This window comes from Lissotriton helveticus, chromosome 5_1 (genome assembly GCF_964261635.1).
Source record: "Lissotriton helveticus chromosome 5_1, aLisHel1.1, whole genome shotgun sequence".
Taxonomy (NCBI): Eukaryota; Metazoa; Chordata; class Amphibia; order Caudata; family Salamandridae; genus Lissotriton; species Lissotriton helveticus.
In genome coordinates this window covers 470231941-470257458 of record NC_136065.1, presented here as the reverse complement: position 1 = coordinate 470257458, position 25518 = coordinate 470231941, and the positions used below count along the sequence as shown (strand labels likewise).

Below are 25518 nucleotides of genomic sequence, written 5' to 3'. Positions count from 1 at the left end.
GATACAATTGCACATTACCCGGAACACACTGAGGCATCTCTGCAGCACGTACAATAACAAAAAGATGCATTGTAAACTAGTGTTCGTGTAGCTTACAGCAAAAACAAAAGTTCTGCCTTCTATCTGTCCAATAAAATACATGATGCAATGTCTGTAACTACTGTTAAAAAAAAATGAATCACTGTTTGTCCCGTCCTTACTTGTATCTGCTTTCTACCTAGAGCATTCTTCCAAGGTTAAAGAAATTGTGTGTTTAGGCTACCATTTTAAAATAAATGTTTTACACTCTTTTAATGCACATTTCGGTGTCAGTGTTTTAGTTCCACAGCTACAATGCTTAATTAGCAACTGTTAGCTGAGAACAGACAACAGGCGCCACTGTGCCACCAGGCCAACAGAGCCCTCCTCTTTCAGTAACACCTCATTTTCTGAAACAGCGCGTGCATCCTGCTTCTTTAGCTCCTTCCTCTCCGCTGGAAACAGACAGCCGGCGCCACAGGGGCAATCTAGATAGAGCCATCCTGCTTAATGAATGTTTAGGGGAATTCACGTGTTTAAAGGAAACAAACCCAAGGCACAAGAGAGAGAAAAAAAAGAGACACAGACATCTGCTTTAATTAAAGTTTGTCCTCTAAGATTAATTATTTTACGCCGAATTCTAATGCTTTGGATTAAACAAAAGTCTGTACTTTTTCGAGGATACTATATTAGTTTGTATTGTTTGGGGAATTTTTTTTATCCATATAATGTGCTTTTAAATAAAGGACAGAAGTACAATAAAGGGAACTCGTGTTAATGCAGGACTATTATATGTTAATGTAGTGTCTTAAGAAGCATTATAGTTATTTACAAAACACCTCGACCTACTTTGTGTAAACAGGGCTGTGTGACACCCTTAGCCTCCTCTCAGCCTGGTCGCTATGTTAGCCCTCCTCCCCCAACACAGCTTTAAATAAGCACACAATTATGTAACGTTTACTCTTGTGTGCACATACAAATAAAATAGCGCAATGTCCATAAATAATTTCAGATTTTTATTGTAGCACAAATCAACAAAAGTGCTTGTTCGAAAAATTATTTGTTCTTACTCCTCTGTCCTTACTTCTATTCGCCTCACACACAAAAAAAAAACGCTTCCACCTGCCCACTGCCCACATTTACTTTGCGTTCTCACACCCAATGGTACCATTAGAGCACTTACAAGCCTTGCATGTTCCTTCGCAGTTAAATTAATATGCCTCTGTGCCTGTTTTTAATACATACAATAAGTATTTAATGTTAAAGCAACTGTTTGCTTAAGTGTATTTTTGGAAAGAAAAAAATAACCTCATACTAAAACTACCGATAAATATGCTCACCCCTCAGCATGGTCACCATGTTAGCCCTCTTACCCCTAACACAGCTTTAAATAAGCACACAATTATGTCGCGTTTACTGTTGTGTGCAAATTTGTGCACATAGAAATAACTTGGCGCAATGTTCATAAGAAATTAAAGCCTTTTTATTTTAACACACATCCAAAAAAGTGCATGTTAGAACAATTAATTGCTCTTACTCCTTTGTCCTTACTTCGATCCGCCTCACACACAACAAAAACATACCACCACAGCATCACTCAGGGGTACCACAACAGCACTATGCGCTACCACAGCATCACTGAACGCCACAGCATCACTCATCGCCACCACAATATCACTCAGCACCACCACAGCATCAACCTGTGCAACCATTCAACAACAACTGGTTCAAATATGTTCTCTCAATGTTTCAAGCTTTATTACAAATGTCACAAAAAAAGTTAATATTTCACTTCTGTTCTTGGATTTTCGTCACAATAAAATACACTGAACATAATCTTCACAAAAGTTATTTACAAACGTTTAAGCTATTGCCATTATAAATTATAATAACTTTTATTTAAGCATTAATTATAAAAAAAATTAAGACATTGGTATTTGTAATATCAATACATATAAGTCACGTAAATACAACACATATTGCATTACAAATGCTATAGGTGTCACATTTGCGAAAGTTAAAACTATTGGCATTGTAAATGACAAAACTGTTAGTTTCGCTATTTTCAAAACCAACACATAAATAACAAATTTGTCATTTATAATACTAATAGCTCAAACTTTTCTAATGCGAGACCTATTGCATTGAAAATGCTTGTTGCTAAGGGAGCCTGTGTACGTGTCATTACATGACATAACATGTGTTTTTGTAACGCGCACATTCACCCAAAGGTCTCTTCGCACTGAATAACAGATGTTTATTTTTACCCAACTCAATGGTACTCATTTTATCGACCTCAGATGGATGAAAAACTGAGTGGACCAGCTAGTATTTGAACCTGTGACCATGAGGTAGAACACAGGCCCCTGCAGTGGATGCATTAGTCCGCTTAGCCACCAGACCCGGCTTTAGTACATGGGCTCCCATAGAGTTCAATGGGAGTCATCCATAGAGTTCAATGGAAGTCAGATGAAACCGAGTCCCTCAGCATACAGCTGCATCGTACTCGTTCGGTCGGACTTGCACAGCGCGATTCACTTGGAAAGCCCTCTGGATCAGAGTCCTATGGAGGGCTTTCCTATCGAGATCGTAATCTGGCCCTTAATTGTAGCAGTGCCTAACTTTCACTGGTTTCATGGCCATGACAACATCGCAGGCTGCATGGGGCGTAGATCCAACATTTGTAATGCACTAGGTCTCGCATTTGCAAGCGTTTAAGCTATTGAGATTGTAAATAACAATGCCTTTAATTTTATCTGTTCTAAAAAAACACATAAAAAAGGCATTGTCGTTTACAATGCCAATAGCTGAAACCCTTGCAAATGCGAGACCTATTGCTTTGCAAATGCTTGTTTGTTCTTTACTAGGCAAGTGAGACTGGGGATTTTGTTGTATCCCATGAACCAATCAAGTTTAAGACTAGATATTCATCTACAGTACCTGCATATTTCAAAGAAATTATATTTAACATCATTAGAATATAAGTGCTGTTCAGGCGTCTGAGTTGTGCACCCAAGGCCTCTACAGGTGCAGTTTTTTAAAATCATATCAGACAATCGAGTGCTTAAAAACCCTTTATTTGTTCAAAACACTGTTTAAAAGAAAAGGCTAAATTTTCTTGGAGAGTGGATATTATTAAAAATGTTTTGCTTTTGGATAGGATCTATTTAATGTAGCTTTTTAACATGCAAGTGCAGCTGAAATATGCTAATTCAATGATGAGTCTGTTTCAAATTTAGATTTGAGTTAAGTATGCATGCACTTAGGGCCATTAATCTGCAATTACTACTAAAGAGGCATGTAATGTTAAGTTACAGTAGTTTTAGATTTAGTTCCAGTTTGAATAACCTACTTTTTTCGCCTAATGTAGTTTTTTATGGTAGAAGTTAGGAATTTATGACAAAAAATAAATAAAGTGAACAGTGCTTAATCTCTGTACCGTATTTTTGCATCTATTAGTTATCCACCACTTCGTGGGGTAGAAGGGACTCGGGGGCACTGCATAATCATCGCGCCGGTTTCAGAGCGCCATTTTGGATTGGGGGAAGGATTTTCCTCACGGAGCGCCATCTTGGGTGAGGGAGAGCCACTCGCCCTGCCAGGACCCACGTGATCTATCGGCCTTGGCTCTTAAGATGGCTGCTAGACAAGCGCGCAGCGACGGCGCGCAGCGGGTGCGCCGTAGGGGCGCCAGAGGTAAGCCCGTTTGCGCCCGTTCGCGCAACAGACGCGCCGGGTGCCGGTCTCCCTGGATTACCATCTCAGGGGACTATCACCTATACTCGAGATGAACTCTTAGGTATTAACACCACTCCCCCGCTAAGAGGATTAGCAGTGGCAGCGGAGAAGCAGACAGACTCGTTTAGGTGTGGCCTTCTAAATGTGAGATCGCTGTGCTCGCATCACGGAGATATTGCCTTCATGATCGACTGCCATGAGTTAGATATTCTACTCATGACAGAGACATGGACAAGCACGGACTGTGCAGTAGAGCTGGGATTGGCCTGCCCCTCCGGATATAAAATCAGGCACATCCCTCGGATTGGTGCTAGAGGAGGAGGACTGGGTTTGATTTTCAGAGAATCAATAGATCTATCCCTGATTGACATCAAGACCATTCCCGGGTGTGAACTACTAGCCTTCTCCCTGAATGGGCAGGGGGGCGTTCTATTTACTGGTCTGCTCTGCTATAGACCTCCATCTAGCCCTATCTCAGCTGTGGCAGGGCTGATTGAGCTAATCCTTGATTTATCCACCTCACGTTCAAGGTTAATGGTACTGGGAGATTTTAATCTCTGGTCAGGCGGCTCTGGAGAGACTGCGCTTACAGACCTGACCCAGACCTGCCTGAAGGGCCATATACTGGATCTAGTTTTTGCAGATCCAGAGTACGTAAATATACGTAACATCCTGCCCCAATGCTGGGCAGATCACGCGCTGGTGCTTTTCTCCCTTACGCCCAAGGTGGGGCAGGGGAAAAATAGGAATCTAGGTGGGGTCAAGAGTACCAGACAATGGTCAAAACTCCTGAGTCAGTCCCCTCTACCTTTACTACTCTTCGAGGGTTTCACCCTAGAGGAAAACGTAGACTTGAGCTACGAAAGACTCAACCAACGGATCGTGTCCTCACTAGACTCCATGGCCCCTTTACGGAAAATCAGAAACAGCCGACTCCGGCTATGCCATGGTTTTCCGAGGAGTTGTTCCAACTTAAACTCCAATGTAAGCGGGCCGAGCGTACCTGGAGAAAGAACTACTCGGACTCCGATCGGGCTCTCTACAAACAGGCCCTGTCCATCTATAAAGCACAGATCAAAAGTGCGAAGGCCAGGTTTCTGGAAGAGTCTTTGCGGGTGGCAGTAAACAAATCACAGACCTTGTTTAAAATCGTGAAGGACCTGTCATGCCCTGCTACCGCGGCCAATGTTATCCCCGCATCTCAGTCTCTGTGTGACTCACTGGCGCAGGCCTTCGAGGATAAAATCGCAAACATTCTGAACAATCTTGGCGTTACATCCAGCGGTAATCCTCCAAGAGGTAACGAACTGCACCCTGAGCCCATCACAGAAATTATCCCCAGCTTTGCCAAGTTGGACTGTTTTCCATCTCCCACCTTTGAGGAATTTATTTCCTTGGCTCACAGCGTGTCGTCGGGATCACCTTTGGACCCGCTTCCACATAAACCCTGGAAGCTGTTCCGGGAAGAACTTTTCCCCCCGCTGTTTGCCATTTGTGATCAGTCCCTGGTTTCAGCACGGGTACTAGACTGCTGGAAATTAGCTGTGGTTTCCCCTCTTCTTAAAAAGGATACCTTGGACCCGGCTTGCCCAGCAAACTATCGACCTATTTCCTTGCTCCCGTTTCCAATAAAAATTCTGGAAAAGTGGGTTACAAAACATCTGTCGAAGTATCTGGAGACCGGGTCCTGCCTGGATGAGGTTCAATTCGGGTTTAGACCGGCTCACGGAACGGAATCAGCGCTGGTGACTGTGTTAGACGATCTTAGGACGCGAGCCGACCATGGAAGAGCAGCCTTTTTAGTGCTGCTCGATATGTCGGCCGCGTTCGACACAGTCAGCCATGAAATTCTGATTAAAAGACTAGAGGAAGTGGGGGTGACAGGCCTTGCTCTGAAGTGGCTGACATCATACCTTGGAAATCGTCATCAGGTAGTGTCATTGCCACCTTTCAAATCTGACATCAGGAAAGTGGAGCAAGGGGTCCCACAAGGGTCGGCCATCAGCCCTATCCTCTTTAATTTATATCTGCGGCCTCTGGTTGCGTTAATTAGATCTTTCGGCATAGCGGTGACTAACTACGCGGATGACACTCAACTTGTCTTCTCGCTTGAGGGCAAGGAAGCAGTGACGCTGGACACCTTCCACCGATGTATGCTCCCAACTGCTGATTGGCTGAATCAGAATTCGTTGCAGTTTAACAGCTCTAAGACAGAAGTCTTACACTGCACTACTGATCGCGTCCCTAGACCTCTCCCGTCGGACTTTTGGCCGCTTTCCTTCCAGAGCACATCTGTGTCTGCCACCTCGGTCCGTAATCTGGGAGTGATGTTTGGGTCTAACCTCCAACTGGATGCAGCTGTTAACAAAACAGTGAGTAACTTTTTTGGCACTACTTCGAATGCTGAGGAAGGTCCTTCCGATGCTTCCCTTGGACAGTAGGCCAGAGGTGGTGAGAAGCATTATTGTAAGTCGTTTGGACTACTGTAATGCCCTTTTCCTTGGAGCACCATCTACTTTGACAGGAAAACTGCAACGGGTGCAGAATCTTGCAGCTAAATTAGCGTTGGCTCGTCGCCGTTTTGACTCTTCATCCCAGGCACTAAGGGACCTTCATTGGTTACCGGTCCTTCAGCGGATTGATTTTAAATCTTTATGTATTGTATTTAGGGCCCTCCATGGACAAGGCCCAGTGCCACTACAGAATATGTTTCATTGGTATACTCCGTCCAGATCCCTTCATTCGGCTTCTGCCTACCTTGCTGTGGTGCCTAAAGTTTTGAGATCGCGACTGGGCGGCCGATCTTTCAGCTTTACGGCAGCCAGGTTATGGAATGCTCTTCCACTAGGATTGAGAAGCATGAACGATCTCAATTCTTTTAAGAAAAATCTAAAAACACATCTTTTTCCTAAGGCTGGGATACACTAGCTCCTTTAAGTCAGCAATGGTGCGAAGCAGGTTCCTTTTAGTCAAAGCGCCAGGATACCCGTTGGGTGACAGACATGCGCTATAAAAGAGTACCAATACATACATACATACATACATCTCTCTCCTGCAGTGAAGGCCATCTACTGTTTCTTTACTGTCTGGTCCAAAGTCGATTTTAGGTCCCTAGGCTTTAAAGGAAGGCAGAATGAAAATACTATCTCCATGCGCCCAGTGGGAACGAGATAGTATATGCGTGAAGTGGTAGTCATGAACCTTTTCTATAGATATAAAATGAAAATGAGCTCAAGAAAAAAATGCTTTTATCACTTTGAAGTTGTGCTTGGAACAAATGTAGATCTATTAACCCAAGATGTTTTAGATTTTCCATGTGAATACGATCTCCATCCTTCCAAATGTGTTTTTTCCAAACCATTCAGCAAAACATTCCCTAGAGAGATCTGTCATTTCTTTGCTGGGACTACTGCTTTAAAAAACAAACAAAAAACAGGAAAATCTTTTTTGTTTCTTAAACCTGTTGCTAGAAGAAAGTTTTCAGTGAGCAAACGGACTGACTGTGGAACATGGAGGCTGTTTTATAGAAGGCAAAATACCTACTGTCCAGGAGAAATAGAGTCTATTTTGCAGTAGGAAGTAACGCGTATGGTTCTCATTCCTTTCCTGTTTTCCAAGATATGCAAGGTACTTTTACATAGAACAATTTATATTTTCTTGGAACCATAACTGATGCTTTATGGGTGAAGTTGCTGATTCTAAAGTAGGTTAAGCAGCCTTCACAAATCTCTTCAGGTACTGCTTGGTAATTAGTGCGTACTTGCTGTCATATGTCATGGTTGAAAACTTCATTCACCATCCATCATTAGTGAAAAATCCAGTATCGGAAATCTCTAATCACCTGTGGGTTCACATATGTCACTGCCTTCCTCTCCCATCTGATGTTTTTTTTTTTCAAAATGATGTCAAGATGGCATATTTCGACTGACTTTTAATACCCTCTGATGTGAAATGCGACATTTTGAATGGCAGTCACTGATAACGAGGAGATACTGTTTGGAGATTTTTTTTAACATGTACCAACCTAATAAAGCACTTGAATTTCGGCCTTTGCGAATGCGAATTAGCAAAATGATATGTATGGAGTAAAATCTGGTGCAAAATAAGGAATTGCAAAATTTGTGATTCCTTATTTTGCAATTGCATTTAAAGAATCGCAAATTTTGCGATTCCTTAATTGTAATGTATGAACCAAAAAAATTTGCAAAATGCCCTTAAGGAATCGCAAATTACCACCAACTTCTAGTTGGTGGTAAGTTGCAATTTCCTTGAAAAATGCACATTTCAGCATTTTTCAAAGTGCCATGTTACGCACATACATGCCCTTAGGGCATGTATGGGCGCTACATGTGCACCCATGCATATTTCAGGGGTGCATCTGGGTGTCCTTTGGACACCCCTGCACCCTTGAAATTATTCTCAATTTGCGATTTTCAAATTGCGAATCGCAAAATTGAGAATACCTTCTCATTCATTCCTATGGGTCTCCTGGCCCATAGAAATGAATGGGAAAGTATTCCTTTATTGCGATTCGCAATTTGCTAATCGCAATTAAGGAATACTAAGAATTCGCTAAAAAAAAGCGAATTTGTACCTACATAACAATTTGCGATTCTGAAATAGCGATTTCTTAAAAATCGCTATTTCAGAATCGTAAATCGGTACCTTCATACATATGGCCCTATATGCGGTTTTACATTATAGTTCTCTTTATTGCCTCTGGCAGCAGGTTTTGCAAACTTTGATTTCTTGTTTGATTGATTTCTGTTTTTTGTCGTTCTCTTCACTTTAGGTTTCTCTCAGTTACCCTAAGTGATGCGTCTACAACAGCTCCTGCGTCAGGCAGGGGAGTTTAGGGAAATATTTAACTTTGCAGGCCGGAACATGGCACACTGGTTCCCAGGACATATGTCGAGAGGTAAGTGAGAGTTTGCCTTTTGTACCATGTTAACAGCAAATGTTTTGTATTGTATAGGAAAAAAATCAAGGTCCTGTGGGTAGTGGGGGCTTTGAAGGAGCCACCTGCATTAGTGTCATACATATCTCTGGAGGTCTTTGTCAGAGAGACACCCAGAAGTAATTAGCAGACAATGTCATAGACAGTCAAGAGCATCCTCTAAGTATCAGGGGAAATATATTTGATTCTGTTTGCATGACACCAGGGCAGTAGCAGCAAATCCTCACTTTAAAATCACTAGCTGGTCAGGTAAAACATGTAGGGCTTTTGCAAAAGAATTTCATACTGAACTCGATCCATCAATCTCCAGCCTGAGTAGGCTTGTCCAAAATCCTTTGAACATAGCCAGCCTCCTTCCCCCCTAAATCATGTAGTGAAAGACAGCAAAGCTGTTTGCTACTTGGTGCACTGCTACCTAAATAGTGAAAAATACTCTGAGGCCGAAGGAGACCCTGCTGAAAGTCTTAAGTGCCTTCACAGTTTAGTGTCATTAGTACAGCTCAGATGACAACCTTCAAAACCAAATAATAGTAACACTCGACATGCAGTTGAGCACCATAGATTGTTTTCAAACTACTCACAAATGTCCGCAAGGGGTCTAGTAAAACAGATCGCAGATCATCATCTGCTCCTGAGCACCCTAACAATTGCTGAGAAGAGTTGCATCAAATTTGCCTCCTCCTTCCTTGGCAACATCAGATAACTTAGAAAACATGAATGTTTTCACGTGAAGCTGTCAGTTTGAACTAGTTTTTCTTTGTTTCATAGTCCTCTAAATCACAAGGCCAACTCATAAAACAAACATTGACAAAGCCAATAGGTGCAGCTGTTTCAAGTTGAGTGGCGACCTTTTGTCTTTGCCAGCACTAGTTGCAATGGCATTGGCTTCTGCCGGAAGGCAAAATGGTTGCCAGTGCATGATGACTCATGTGCCTGCATGCCGGCAACATTGGAAAGGGATTCTCTACTTTAAGAAAGAAAAATTCCATGTTGGCTGCCATCTTGGAATGGTAAATTAAAAATGGCAAAATGGCGATCAGTGCATGACTATATGTGCGCATAGATTGCAATCTTAGAATGTTTTTTCTGATGCAAACAAGGCACTGAGTGACTGCTTCCATGTCTGGACATGCATAGTCACTCACCAGTGGTAATATTGCCAATTTTAATCTGCTGTAATAAGATGGCCAACTGCCATTTTACAAAGGTAAATTAAAAACAAGAAAAAGATGCTGGAGCCACAAAAACAGAAGCACGCAGCCTGAAATTACTTTGCTACTGCTTGGTCCTTACATAAAAGAAAATTGTGAAAAATAAATAAAACCAGCCAGTTGTCCAGGGAGAGGCAGAGAAGTAACAGACAAGCTTGGAGGAAGAGAAGAAGCACACAATAGAGAACATGGCTGAGGGATATGAGGGGTAATCGCTGAATGAAGGAGAGAACAAGGAAAAACATGCACTCTCATGAAGCATAAAAACAAATTAAATAAATAGTTCCTTTATGTGAGCAATTGAAGGATACAACTCCTCCAGTCAGAAACTAGACTGCGGAGGAACGCCATAGAATCAGGAGCGTTGAACTTCCATAGACAAGAAAGCCATCTAATCATGATCAAGGGGCTGTCACAATGCCCACTTTTTAGTGATTACCTAGGCCTGAAAGATTGTGTCGGCATTCAAGGGAAGCGTCTTAATTTTCAGTTTTGGCGTTAGCTTTTTATAATAGTAACTGCCGTGCTAATCTTTAGTAAGTAACCCCAAATGTATCGTATTTTATTCAATAGGTCTTTGGTAACACCGAGCTGGAGCTTACTGTAGAGAAGAGCTAAAAATAAAAACAGCCACACGTTTTCAGTGAAATTGACATTTTTACTTGTGGTTTTAGATAAAAAATGTGTTCTTTCAGACACTAGTACATGTATAGTTGGTAAATGTTTGAAGAGCAACCTAAGAGACTGGTTAGAATGAAAAAACAAATGTGTTTTCAACATGCACACACTTCTAGCTTAGTGTAAATAAAGAAACAAATTAGATTTCACAGCCACTGCTGAATATACTGTTAGCATGACCCATAAATAGATAGATATGTTAATTATGTTGTATTTAATGGGACTATAAAATGATGTGGTACAAAAGGGGTGGTGATGGACGGAGCATCTGAACCAATCAAACACTCACATCCAGTCAACAGATCTGGGTTTAATCCATCACCGTTCTTTAGCCCACTCTGCCACCCCAGTTCAGACATGGCCGTATGCAAATCAGTCTGACCCTGTGCCTCATGGGAACAGTCCAGCCCGAACTGCCAAGCCATGCCTTCCCTGGACCGGAAACAAGCTTCCGGGGACCGGTTTCTGGCATTTCAGCCGTCTTCAGCCCGGCTTGCTTGAATCCAGTGGCAAAGTGAGCAAGGTACTCATGTCTGAGCATACCCTGCCAACTTATGGCGAACAAAGTGGTACAAAAGGGGGTGGTGATGGACGGAGCATCTGAACCAATCAAACACTCACACCCAGTCAACAGATCTGGGTTTAATCCATCACCGTTCTTTAGCCCACTCTGCCACCCCAGTTTAGACATGGCCATATGCAAATCAGTCTGACCCTGTGCCTCATGGGAACAGTCCAGCCCAAACTGCCAAGCCATGCCTTCCCTGTCCCGGAAACAAGCTTCCGGGGACCGGTTTCTGGCATTTCAGCCGTCTTTCGGCCGGCTTGCTTGAATCCAGTGGCAAAGTGAGCAAGGGACTCACGTCTGAGCATACCCTGCCAACTTATGGCAAACAAAGTGGTAGAAAAGGGGGTGGTGATGGACGGAGCATCTGAACCAATCAAACACTCACACCCAGTCAACAGATCTGGGTTTAATCCATCACCGTTCTTTAGCCCACTCTGCCACCCCAGTTCAGACGAGGCCATATGCAAATCAGTCAAGGGACTCACGTCTGAGCATACCTAGGCCTGAAAGATTGTGTCGGCATTCAAGGGAAGCGTCTTAATTTTTAATGTTGCCTTTAGCTTTTTATAATAGTAAATCAGCACAATGCTTTGCATGATTTCACATCACAATTCTGCCGTGCTAATCTTTAGTAAGTAACCCCAAATGTATCGTATTTTATTCAATAGGTCTTTGGTAACACCGAGCTGGAGCTTACTGTAGAGAAGAGCTAAAAATAAAAACAGCCACACGTTTTCAGTGAAATTGACATTTTTACTAGAGGTTTTAGATAAAAAATGTGTTCTTTCAGACACTAGTACTTGTATTGTTGGTAAATGTTTGAAGAGCAACCTAAGAGACTGGTTAGAATGAAAAACCAAATGTGTTTTCAACATGCACACACTTCTAATTGTAGCTTAGTGTAAATAAAGAAACAAATTAGATTTCAAAGCCACTGCTGAATATATTGTTAGCATGATCCATAAATAGATAGATATGTTAATTATGTTGTATTTAATGGGACTATAAAATAATGCTCCTTGATCGTGCTGTAGTGCAGGAATTGAGTTCCAAGGTAGTGGTTTTTAGGTGTCGGCTAGTGTAGGCTGCGCTTGCGCAGGCTCGCTGGCGAGATATTATGTTTCTAGTAGTGGGGCTTAAACCCGCCCCTCTTCTCCATTGGCTGGCTTCCTAAACGTCAGCCAGCCAGTGGAGAAGAGGTTTGTTTGTCAATTTAAGCCCCGTCTTTTTCGGATCGAGGGGTGTGTTTTTTCGCTTCTTTCTCGTGTCTTCCCATTGGCTGGAATGTAAACAACAAGTCAAAACACGCCTGTTGTTTACATTCCAGCCAATGGGAAGAGGAGAGAAAGAAAAACACGCCCCCCAGTCTGAAAATGACGGGGCGTTTCTCCAAACCATTTCTGCTTGACCTCGGCGAAACATGGTGGTGTTCATGGCGTGGTCCACCGCGTATGTGATTGTTTTTATTGCGCGGGCGCATTATATTTTTAATTCCTAAGCGGGTGCCCACCCCGCTATTTATTTTCAATTCGGAGGGAGCCTATCCCTCATCTGCCCCGTTTTCAGCGCCGCAGCCCGGGACTGCAGGGAATTACTGCCGCGGCCGGTGCTCTCGCGGCGTGGTGTTCATTCATAATTATTTTATAAATAAATGGCTCTACTGGAGAGCCGTATCTGTATATCTCTTTGCTAGAGAGCATATGCCCTTGATTAATCCATCACGGTCCAAATGAGGCCTACCCTGAGTACTGCGCTTGCATCTTCCACCTTCCCTCCATTATTGTCCGCGGATAGGGCTTTTGTGGAATTGCGGTTCAGGGAGAGCTGCAAGGCGCACACTTTTCCGCACGACTGATGGCTCATCAATAACATTATCCAGCATTATGGGCCACATCGGTGTAGCGAAGGATCAATACGTCCGGCCGAGTAAAAAGTCTAATAAGTTAAAGTTGACATGGCCATCCTCAGCAGGTCTGGTGTTAAGAGAGATGATGTTTTTTTTCTCCGGAGGAGCCCGCGTCAGCGCTGCTCACCGGCTCCACGCCCTGCTGCCTTGAATATGATTGATTACACCAAAGGCTCTGTGGGCTTGGGGAAGTGAGCTTGTAAAGGTGAAAACATCATTTAGATTAGCAGGGAGCTTTAAAACGATTCTCCTTTCTATTAGCCAACTATCCTTTCTTTTAACCAATCACCGGCTGGTGCTGAGTGCCATTACAAGTGAAAGGAGCTCCTGCAAGTCATTTACACTATAGTTCTCAAGAAGGCTTTGCCCCCATAGTTCGAAGTATTATAGTCATTCCATCCTCCAACCTCATCCCTCCTCCCCGCTAGAAGTTTGGGTGTAGTTGCGTCCAGAGGTCGAAGTGGGCGTGATCTGTGGATCACGACATGCCCACACTTTTTTATTTTAGCAAAAACCGTCCCCTTACTTTTTGCTTAAAGAAAATCTTCCCGGGCGGTTAATAATTAAAATAGTAGGTTCCCGCGCTCTCTGGTGAGCGGCACATTGCAGACCATGATACTGGAGTAATCTCTGCTGGCCAACCTACACAGGCTTCCCCTTACTCTGTGCCTCTAACTGGAGTATGTTCAAACCAGGATCAACAAAGAAACAATACCCTCAATAAATGGACACGCACGTGCAAAATATACAGGCAATCCCAATGTTATTTAAAAACAATCTATTAAGTTTTTACTTTTTTCTGGAACCCACTTTTACAATTAAATAAATGGAGAACTGATGTGGAAAAAACGGTTTATTCCATATTTACTTACAAGAGTAAAGTGCACAATGGCATCATAAAATAGCCAGACTAGCACCCATGTGTCTGTCGGAGAGCAGTCTGTGCAGCGCAGGCCAGAAGCGACTACACCGTCACAGAGGTAAGAGGCACCATGGCACAACAGGGGCTCACACACCTTAGGACCTGTTCACCAGACTCCCTCTGCTCTGTCAGTGGAGGGCACGGAGCAAGAGGGCAGAGCCTATCTGGCGCCTCTGCCTACCATAGGCAGCTCAGGGCCGCGCCCCCATGCGATTGGCTCGTGATATCGTCTCAGAGCACCAATGAAGGAGAGTCCGCCCACTGGGCTCACTGAGAGGAGGTGTCAGGTCGTTCCCTATTCTGGTTTAGCAAGTTTTCTGAGTGAAACACTTTTCAGTCAGCTGGGGAGCGTGGGCAGTGGGCTGATGAAACCGGCGGGTCCGGGGGCTAATGAAAACGGTAGGTCAGGGAGCCTCCACGTCACGTGAGTGACGTTTCGAATGTCGTATTCTAGCTAAAATTTAATTGGACAATAATCTCATAGCAGAGAGACATACAATCATAGACAGACAGTAATTATTGCTGTCTGTGTAGGATTATATGTCTCTCTGCTATGAGATTATTGTCTATTTTGCATTTTGGTGTCGCCCATGTGATGGTGTCACCCGGTGCGGTCCGCACCCCCCAAGTGACTCCACTGGCTGTCTCTCAGTTTACATATCACTCTCAGGCCTGGAACAGCAGAGGTATCTGTCAGCTCACACGAACAGCTGGGCTATCCCAAAGCTCACACAGACCGCACAAGTCTGGTTGGTTACCATGCGTGCAGTAACCTCTGTCTGTGGTACTGTCTCTCCATGGTGTCCCACAGTACTGGCGCTCTCAGGTGCGTAGCTGAGTGACTCACCTTTAGCATTTCATTTACTCATGCGTTCAGAGCAGTAGTAAGAGTGTCATTTATTAGTACCATTAGGCTGGCCCTGTCTGTGTGTGTATGTGTGTGGCTCTGTGTGTGTGTGACTTTGTGTGTGTGTGTAGTTCTGTCTGTGTGTGTGTGGCTCTGTGTGTGTGTGTGTGTGTGTGTGTGGCTCTGTCTGTGTGTGTGTGTGGCTCTTTCTGTGTGTGTGTGTGTGGCTCTGTCTCTGTGTGTGTGTGTGTGGCTCTGTCTGTGTGTGTGTGTGTGTGTGGCTCTGTCTGTGTGTGTGTGTGTGGCTCTGTGTGTGTGTGTGTGTGTGTGTGGCTCTGTGTGTGTGTGTGTGGCTCTGTGTGTGTGTGGGTGCGTGTGGCTCTGTGTGTGTGTGTGTGTGTGTGGGTGCAAATGCAATAGGTCTCGCATTTGCGAGAGATTAAGCTATTGGCATTGTAAATGACTGCCATTTATTTATATGTTTTAAAAACAAAAATAATATCATGAGCAATGTCAATAGCTCTAACTTTAACAAAGACGAGACCCTTGCATTGTAAATGCTTGCTATAAATGTTTTCACTATAAATGTAAATAGTGTAAAATAGGAAGATCAATAGAAAGTGAGGCAGCTACATGGGCTGAAAGGCTAGCAGACTGCACAACTATTTGGTAGACGTGCCAACTGTTTAAGAGACAAGGAGGCTGACTGAGTGGCAGGCAGGCTGACTAAATGCCTAGCAGACGGGGCTACCTGACTTCTGGCAGGAGGGCAGGCTGCATAGCAGAAGGGCAGGCTGCCTTACTTGCTGGCAGAAGGGCAGGCTGCCTTACTGCCTGGCGGACGTGCAGGCTGACTTACTGCCTGGTGGACGTGCAGGCTGCCTTACTCCCTGGCGGACGTGCAGATTGTGGGTAAATCATGACTCTAAGTCTGTGTTTTTCAACAATCCAGAGGAGGCCTGGGCTTGGCTCTCTGCAATGCGGCCCCTAATAGTGAATCGCCCACCGGGTTTGCACCCGAACACTTCACCCACTCACAAAGACCGTGAGCTAGGAGGGGCACTGAAGAAGTGGCACCGGAAGCGATTTTGCTAGAGACCTAAAGGACGGGTTGCTGCGGACATCTCCTCTGACTCCAAAGGGAACCCAGGACACAGCCCATGACCACGGGTCCAGCAGACCCACCAAGTGGGGAAAGACTGAGAGGCGACCAGAACTGCAATTCTACTGCTGACTAAAAACCTACTTCTGATCTTTTTTGCACTCCAGCACCACTGTATCCTTCTGCAGGGTTGCCAGATAAGGTTTCTCGATGGGTGTTTCGCCTTCACCATCTAGATTCATCACCCACTAGTTAGGGCTCTGTTCAAGTTGGGATTGGGCAACATATGCTTCTACCAGATGTGAAGTATAGGGTGAGGGAGTTTGGGGATATGGGGTTTGTTTTTCTGTTGCATTTAGCTAATGTATTTTATTGTTTGGTTGCTCGCTGAAACTATGTGCATCACCCAATCCGCCCCTGCAACTATATGTGACTCCTCGATGTTGCTGGAACAGTCCCTCTGGAGACTGGCCCAGTAAGGGATGACCAATACCCCATGAGGATATCTGTTAAGCCACTGCACTCGAAACATCACGGGGACATATTCAGTATTGACCTACAATGTTAGTGGCTTTCTGGACCTGGTCAAGAAGGGGAGGGAATTACAGTTTGCACAAAGAAACAATCCCCAAATCCTGCTGCTCCAAGAAACTCATTTGCAGTGACACAACTACCAATTCCTATCTCGCAAGAGTTACAATAGAGTGTTTTACGCAAGGTACACACTGGGCTCCCGGGAGTGGCCATCCTCCTACATAGTACTCTGCCCTTGGCTGATACATAATCTAGGGAGGCTTCATAGAGGGAACCCTTAAAACATCATCAGCAGTGTATACGTCCCACCGGTCACACACCAATCAACCTTGGCGACCCTTACGGAACGGATTGTGGCTCTGCCCCTGGGGTGACTATTGTGGAGGGGGGTGTATTTTAACAATGTCATGGGCCAGCCTGATTGGTATAGATCCCGCGGGGCCCACGAGGCAAGGGAAGGCCCTGCCAGAGTGGTTGATGGGGCTGGGACTAAATGACTCATGGAGGGTTTGGAATCCTGGGCGGCAGGAATACACCTGTGCATCGGCAGCACAAGGATTGCTATCCTGTATAGACTACCTCTCCTTTCAGGCTTCTGACCTCTTGCGCATTACAAGTTCCAAATATTCCCTCGTGGGATTCAGGCCATGTTCCGGTGATGACCTAGTTCAGTGCCCCTTGAGTGTGGGACCCAACCCATGTGACACCTTAACGCGTGGTTCCTAGCTAATGAACAGTTTGCAGAAGATCTGGCTGAGGAACTGAAAACATTCCTGGCTCTAAATCAGGGTACTGTGTTCTCTGCCAGGATGGTCTGGGGGGGCTTGTAAAGCCCCAATGAGGGGTATTACCCGTTCCTATGTGAAAGGGATGGACCATGAAAAACGGAGCCGAAACATGGAACTAGAAACGTCAATACTGTCGCGTGAATGGGATGGTCTATGTGGGCTGACAGACTTGACACAACGCAGACTTGCTACAGTTGTGCCTTGAGGAAGCTTGCAGGTTCTAGACGGCTTCCACAAGGAGGGTTTACAAATGGGTGAACAAGTCCAGTAAGCTGTTGCACTGGTTAGCCACAAAAGATACAGAGACGAGAGTGGTGCTTGTGATCACGGATGAGGTGAGGCAGGCATGGGGGACATGCAGGGGATAGTCGCAGTATTCGCTCGATACTTTGAAGCGCTTTATGCAGCTCAGGTGTGCCCAAACTGCGAATCGTATGCCTCCCTGGTCGCTGACCTCCCGATGTATAACTTGACTGAAGCAGACAGAACGAACCTGGAGCAGACAATGACACTCGAGGAGATAGATGGGTGTAGCCTTGACGGACCTAAACTCCGGGAAGACAACCGGACCTGATGGCTGCCTGGTGAAATACTACAGAAAGCTCCAAACAGACATCCTTCCACCCATCCTGAACATGTTTATCAAAGCGAGTACCAGTGGCTCCTTGTTCCCAGATGTGGACTTGCCAACGCAGGTCGTCATACCCAAACTGGGCCGCCCTCAGGCCCGTTGTGCATCATAGCAACCCATCTCTCTCCTCAAAACTGAGGTCAAGACTTATGCAAAACTCCTGGCCAACCACTCGCTGCGGGTTGTACCCTTGCTGGTTGACCCTGACTAATGTGCCTTTATAACACGTCACTGCACTTAACACTGTATCTGATGGTATAACTGGCGTTGGCCCCCATCAAGGCCCTAGGGTTTACTTGCTTACCAAGTGTGTACCTTTTAATTGCAAACAAGCAGCGACACTTAATTAGGTGCCGGCCCCCTGGGCACAGCTATGAACACACCACGTGTGTATTAATTAGTTAGTTCCAACAAATACGTGATCAATATTATTAGATGAAGGATCCATCAATATCTTTCAAGTTCTTTATTGATCATGTTCAGTCACTTGATTTCATTGTAAAGTAAAAGTGTATTTTTTCAGATAGATAACGATGTTTAACAGCACATCATATTCAATCCAACATCCCAATGCATTTCGGACTGGGGGCCCTTCATCAGGGGAGTAGTTTGAGTGTGCAGTTACGCGGTTATCAATCAAGGTTCGATCAGTGTTGTGTGAAGCGCGTTTATACACTTTTACTTTACAATGGAATTAAGTGATTTGAACATGATCAATAAAGAACTTGAAAGATATTGACGGATCCTTCATCAAATAATATTGATCATGTAATTGTTGGAACTAACTAATTAATACGCACGTGGTGTGTTCATAGCTGTGCCCAGGGGGCCGGCACCTAATTAAGTGTCGCTGCTTGTTTGTTATCTTCTTGTGACACCCCAGTCAGGGGGTGATACCCCAGGAGCACGCAACAGATTATACAAAGTGAACTTTATCGACAGGGTGCGCACCCTATTACCTTTTTGCACCTTTTAATTGCAACAGGATGCCTGAAAGGTTGGGAAAACCCTTATATCACAGGGACCATCCTGCGGTGACAGGTTTCATGTACGGGGACCCAACCCGAGCTCCCTCCCAAAGGGTGACTCTGAGTATGGAGGGCGGCGCTAAGATAGACTGGTTGGAATTGAAAACTCACCCTTGAAACCCCCCTCTGGGAGGGTCATTGGCTGGCCCAGGTCTAGAGCTTGGAAGGCTTGAAAGGTTGAATCTGTATAGGGATATCGAAGTTTAAGTATGTGTGGGACCTAAACCATATTAAGACCTGCTACACTACGACTTCCAAATGCCCACTTCCCGGCTCTTTTGGTACCTACAACTTCGTCATGTGCTGAGTTAGTACCAAGAAAGTTTAGAGGAGGTCCCAGAGAATAACCCACAGGAAGGGCACCTGCTCATGAGCCATCTGCAACGTGGCGGGACCTCACAGATATATAGAACTCTGGTGTCAAGCTCATCTATACATGTTGGAGCCCCTGAAGGAGAAATGGGAGGGGCGGGTGGGCACAGCGAACGTAGCATACTGATGCAACGCCTGTATGACCCCCATGCCTTAGCGATATCTGCACGGCTCTGGCTGGTGCAATTAAAATTCCTGCCTCAAGCAAACCTCACACCCTTCTGGTTATAGAAGGCCGGTAACCATACCTATCCCGCATACAATAGGTGACAAGACCCACATTTACCATATGGTGTAGTCGTGCCCGTTTATACAATCGTACTGGAACACCATCATGAGGGCCTTATCCGCTGTAGTGGGGACACACATTGAGGCACACCCCAAGATCACACCACTGGGCATATTGGAGAATATGGGCTCTGGGGTGAAAGGACTGTGGTGGGTATAGGCACTGTAGTGGCCAAAAGACCTTGCCAGGCAATGGAGCTTGCAGGCTACTCCTTCTTTAACAGTGTGGACCAATTGCATGGACTGGTGTGCCAAAATGGAGAAAACAATATGCACGTGCAGGGGATGTCCCTGTAAATACGAGACAGTTTGGAAGAAATGGTAGACACAATATGGTCTGGATAGTTAAGAGTGGAGCTGATTGGCTCCACGGGTCAGATACTGGATGGAGACGCAACAGATGGGGGAGGGGCATGCACAGTCCCCAGGATGTATACCAAAGAAGAACAACTGTATTTGTTTTAATTGTTGTTATGAATAAAACAATTTAAAGAAATTCTATTAAAAAAATACATTATTGGATTCCTTGAATCCAAAATTTCTGTCTTGATGGGGTAGGCTCAAAACAATGAAAACAATGGTTTCTCCTAGGGTTAATTATCTGAGAAAACTTAGATTCTATGAGGTGTTGGTTTGGCCTACTTCTTCAGTTATCAAAGTACATATTTAATTAGCAAACAAGGGAATTGATGGCTGGGTTATAATTGCGCCGGGTAATAGTGATACTACTCTAAAGGAACGTATTTACAAGCTCGAAGGATAGAGTTTAGGCCACCAATCTAAACACAGCAGGATTGAACCAGTCAATACCCTCAAATACAACACAAGATTTATCCTGAGCTAACACAAATATCACTTTGCATTCAAATGACAAATTACAAGTCGTTATTTGTTGTCTTCTTTTTCTTTCTTTATTTCATATGTAGGTTGTTCACAAAACCTTCCTAGCCGACACGTGTTTCGTCTGATAGGGAGTTAATCCACAGACTTCTTCAAGGCTGATATAGGTCAGTCCAATCTTTAGTTTCTTATTCAACACCCCTGCTACAGCGTCATGGGGGTGCAGCTCTCCTCTTGTTTTTTTCACGTGCACGCCAGAAACCCCTGTATGGAGGACGAGATACCGTCCTAAGGAGGAAAATACCCTTACAATATAAAGTGGAGAGAGACTGTTTTTTGCTATCCACGGGCCGATTAAACGTGAAAAAAACAAGAGGAGAGCTGCACCCCCATGACGCTGTAGCAGGGGTGTTGAATAAGAAACTAAAGATTGGACTGACCTATATCAGCCTTGAAGAAGTCTGTGGATTAACTCCCTATCAGACGAAACACGTGTCGGCTAGGAAGGTTTTGTGAACAACCTACATATGAAATAAAGAAAGAAAAAGAAGACAACAAATAACGACTTGTAATTTGTCATTTGAATGCAAAGTGATATTTGTGTTAGCTCAGGATAAATCTTGTGTTACATATTTAATTAAGTAGGGAATGCATTGGCTATCCCTTACTGGACTTGCTCCTTCCTCAGCGTAGCGCCATCTGGAAGCTGTTGCTGCTGTCCCCATCTGCTGCTGCTGGTATTACTGACCGGAGGTCAGGAGTTCGAGCCCCTCCTCCACCTGCAGGCTCCTGCCTGCGCCTCATCCCAGGTGGTCCAGTGGTAGAGCGTCACTGCTCTGCTGCTTGACTGTCCTCCTGTCCCTCTTTCTGCTTTTCTCTTTTGCTTTTCTGCCTTTGGCTTTGCTTCTTCTTATTTTTTCTTCCTTTTTTTATGTACTCTCCCTTGTTGCCCCTGCCTCTGGGATCCCCTCGGCCCTGCCCCCACGCTGTCTCTTCGTGCTCCAGCGTTTACTGCCTCCCTGCTGTACAGCCCCCGCAGCACCACTTAATTGTGGCCGCGCTGCTGGTGCGCCGAAGGCAAGGTTGTCTGTGCCTGGACCTCACCCAGCGCCAGGGACCCTGCTTCTCAGACACCCCAATGCTACGGCACCAACAACCTCCTCACCCTTAACCCTGGATGCCACGCCGCCTACCATCTAGCATCACCGAAGAAGACCCTTGGACCCTTCGCCTGCCAGAACTGCAGCCACACCTCCAGCCAAGCCAACACACCTACTCCTCTCGCCGCCCAGCCAATCAACAGCGCACCCATCCGGCTCAACTGTACCCTCCTCAACTTGTTGTCCCTCCACAAACACGCCACAGAAATCTGGGACCTCCTTGACGCCACCTCTCCTGACATTGCTTTCTTCACGGAAACCTGGACCAACCCCTACTCCGGACCGGACATCACCATCCCCGATGGTTACAAGATCACCTGCAAGGACCGCCCGACCAACCAAGAGGAGGCATTGCTATCGTCCAAAAAAGCACACCCAACTGACCACGCACTCTACTGACTACCATGGAACACCTCCACTCCCAGATCCGGACCAACCCAAACATCATTGTCCGCGGCACTCTCGTCTACAGGTCCCGGCCCTCAACCCTCCCCATCACTAACGCCATTGTAGACCTCATCGCACCCCAGGCTCTTGCATCCACCAACTAAATCCTACTCTGAGACCTCCACTTCCATCTGGATAACCCCAGTTGTCTCCCTTCTGGAGAACGTCACCAACATCGGACACAAGCAGCTAGTCACAGCACCGACAGACACAGCTGGGCACACGCTCGACCCAGTCTTCTCCGCCAGTGGTAACATCAGCTATAGCCACACCACTGAACTCTCCTAGACCGACCGTCACTGCGTGCATCTCGCCTTCGCCACGCCTACAGTACACCACCGTTATCAAGGCCACCAAAGAACTTCTCGTCAACTCCCTCAGCACAACCACTCCGCCAATGCCCACGGACGCCAACACCGCAGCATACAACCTCCTCCGATTGATCTCCAATTGCGCCAACACCCTGGCACCCCTCAAGAAAAGACCAAGCAAAGAACACTCCATGAGGCCAGCTAGTTCACTTCCGACATCTGTGAGTCCAAACACACCTACAGATGTCTCGAAAAGTGATGGTGCAATTAAAATTCCTGCCTCAAGCATACCTCACACCCTTCTGGTTATAGAAGGCCGGTAACCATACCTATCCCGCATACAATAGGTGACAAGACCCACATTTACCATATGGTGTAGTCGTGCCCGTTTATACAATCGTACTGGAACACCATCATGAGGGCCTTATCCGCTGTAGTGGGGACACACATTGAGGCACACCCCAAGATCACACCACTGGGCATATTGGAGAATATGGGCTCTGGGGTGAAAGGACTGTGGTGGGTATAGGCACTGTAGTGGCCAAAAGACCTTGCCAGGCAATGGAGCTTGCAGGCTACTCCTTCTTTAACAGTTTGGACCAATTGCATGGACTGGTGTGCCAAAATGGAGAAAACAATATGCACGTGCAGGGGATGTCCCTGTAAATACGAGACAGTTTGGAAGAAATGGTAGACACAATATGGTCTGGATAGTTAAGAGTGGAGCTGATTGGCTCCAAGGGTCAGATACTGGATGGAGACGCAACAGATGGGGGAGGGGCATGCACAGTCCCCAGGATGTATACCAAAGAAGAACAACTGTATTTGTTTTAATTGTTGTTATGAATAAAACAATTTAAAGAAATTCTATTAAAAAAATACATTATTGGATTCCTTGACTCCAAAATTTCTGTCTTGATGGGGTAGGCTCAAATCAATGAAAACCATGGTTTCTCCTAGGGTTAATTATCTGAGAAAACTTAGATTCTATGAGGTGTTGGTTTGGCCTACTTCTTCAGTTATCAAAGTACATATTTAATTAAGTAGGGAATGCATTGGCTATCCCTTACTGGACTTGCTCCTTCCCCAGCGTAGCGCCATCTGGAAGCTGTTGCTGCTGTCCCCATCTGCTGCTGCTGGTATTACTGACCGGAGGTCAGGAGTTCGAGCCCCTCCTCCACCTGCAGGCTCCTGCCTGCGCCTCATCCCAGGTGGTCCAGTGGTAGAGCGTCACTGCTCTGCTGCTTGACTGTCCTCCTGTTCCTCTTTCTGCTTTTCTCTTTTGCTTTTCTGCCTTTGGCTTTGCTTCTTATTATTTTTTCTTCCTTTTTTCATGTACTCTCCCTTGTTGCCCCTGCCTCTGGGATCCCCTCGGCCCTGCCCCCACGCTGTCTCTTCGTGCTCCAGCGTTTACTGCCTCCCTGCTGTACAGCCCCCGCAGCACCACTTAATGGTGGTCGCGCTGCTTGTGCGCCAAAGGCAAGGTTGTCTGTGCCTGGACCTCACCCAGCGCCAGGGACCCTGCTTCTCAGACACCCCAATGCTACGGCACCAACAACCTCCTCACCCTTAACCCTGGATGCCACGCCGCCTACCATCTAGCATCACCGAGGAAGACCCTTGGACCCTTCGCCTGCCAGAACTGCAGCCACACCTCCAGCCAAGCCAACACACCTACTCCTCTCGCCGCCCAGCCAATCAACAGCGCACCCATCCGGCTCAACTGTACCCTCCTCAACTTGTTGTCCCTCCACAAACACGCCACAGAAATCTGGGACCTCCTTGACGCCACCTCTCCTGACATTGCTTTCTTCACGGAAACCTGGACCAACCCCTACTCCGGACCGGACATCACCATCCCCGATGGTTCCAAGATCACCTGCAAGGACCGCCCGACCACCCAAGAGGAGGCATTGCTATCGTCCAAAAAAGCACACCCAACTGACCACGCACTCTACTGACTACCATGGAACACCTCCACTCCCAGATCCGGACCAACCCAAACATCATTGTCCGCGGCACTCTCGTCTACAGGTCCCGGCCCTCAACCCTCCCCATCACTAACGCCATTGTAGACCTCATCGCACCCCAGGCTCTTGCATCCACCAACTAAATCCTACTCTGAGACCTCCACTTCCATCTGGATAACCCCAGTTGTCTCCCTTCTGGAGAACGTCACCAACATCGGACACAAGCAGCTAGTCACAGCACCGACAGACACAGCTGGGCACACGCTCGACCCAGTCTTCTCCGCCAGTGGTAACATCAGCTATAGCCACACCACTGAACTCTCCTAGACCGACCGTCACTGCGTGCATCTCGCCTTCGCCACGCCTACAGTACACCACCGTTATCAAGGCCACCAAAGAACTTCTCGTCAACTCCCTCAGCACAACCACTCCGCCAATGCCCACGGACGCCAACACCGCAGCATACAACCTCCTCCGATTGATCTCCAATTGCGCCAACACCCTGGCACCCCTCAAGAAAAGACCAAGCAAAGAACACTCCAAGAGGCCAGCTAGTTCACTTCCGACATCTGTGAGTCCAAACACACCTACAGATGTCTCGAGAAGTGATGGAGGAACAACAAAACCCCAGAAACTTACCCAGCCTTCAAATCCGCTGTCAACGCACACCACCTCCTCCTGAAACCCACTAAGATAACAGCCCTCCAAGACAGAATAAATGCCAACTCACATAACAGCAAAGAACTCTTCGCCATCGCCAAGGAGTTCTCCAGGCCCAACAGCGAGACCACAGACTTTCCCTCCCTCCCAAGACCACTGTAACAAACTTGTCACCTTATCCCACCACAAGATCAGGAATATTTACTACAGCTTCGACACCCTGGACCTGGCCACCACGCCCGCCACCATTGCACACAACCAAAACCGCACCCAAACAGACCGTTCTCTGCTAGACCCCGCTCACAACAGAGGACATGCTCAAGACCATGAACAGCAACCACTCAGGAGACCTGACGGATCCCTGCCCGTACCATATCGACCACAGAGCAGCCGCTATCGCCCTCCAGCTTTGCCACACCATCAACTGCTTCATCCAAACCGCCACCTTTCCCGATGACTGGAAACAATCCAAGATCAACCTCCTACTGAAGAAGCAATCTTCAGACCTGACAGACCTCAAGAACTTCAGACCGATCTCCCTC

The 25518-nt window shown here is 46.0% G+C and overlaps 1 protein-coding gene across 3 annotated transcripts in view; it reads left to right on the top strand.

The window, feature by feature from the left end:
- MTG1 (mitochondrial ribosome associated GTPase 1) overlaps window positions 1-25518 on the top strand; it is a 201555-nt gene that overhangs the window by 15139 nt on the left and 160898 nt on the right. For all 3 annotated transcript variants that reach the window (XM_078642757.1, XM_078642758.1, XM_078642759.1), the window contains exon 2: window positions 8549-8674. In XM_078642757.1, coding sequence (XP_078498883.1) covers window positions 8572-8674 — 103 coding nt within the window. In that variant the 5' untranslated portion in view covers window positions 8549-8571. The remainder of the gene's footprint in view (window positions 1-8548; window positions 8675-25518) is intronic.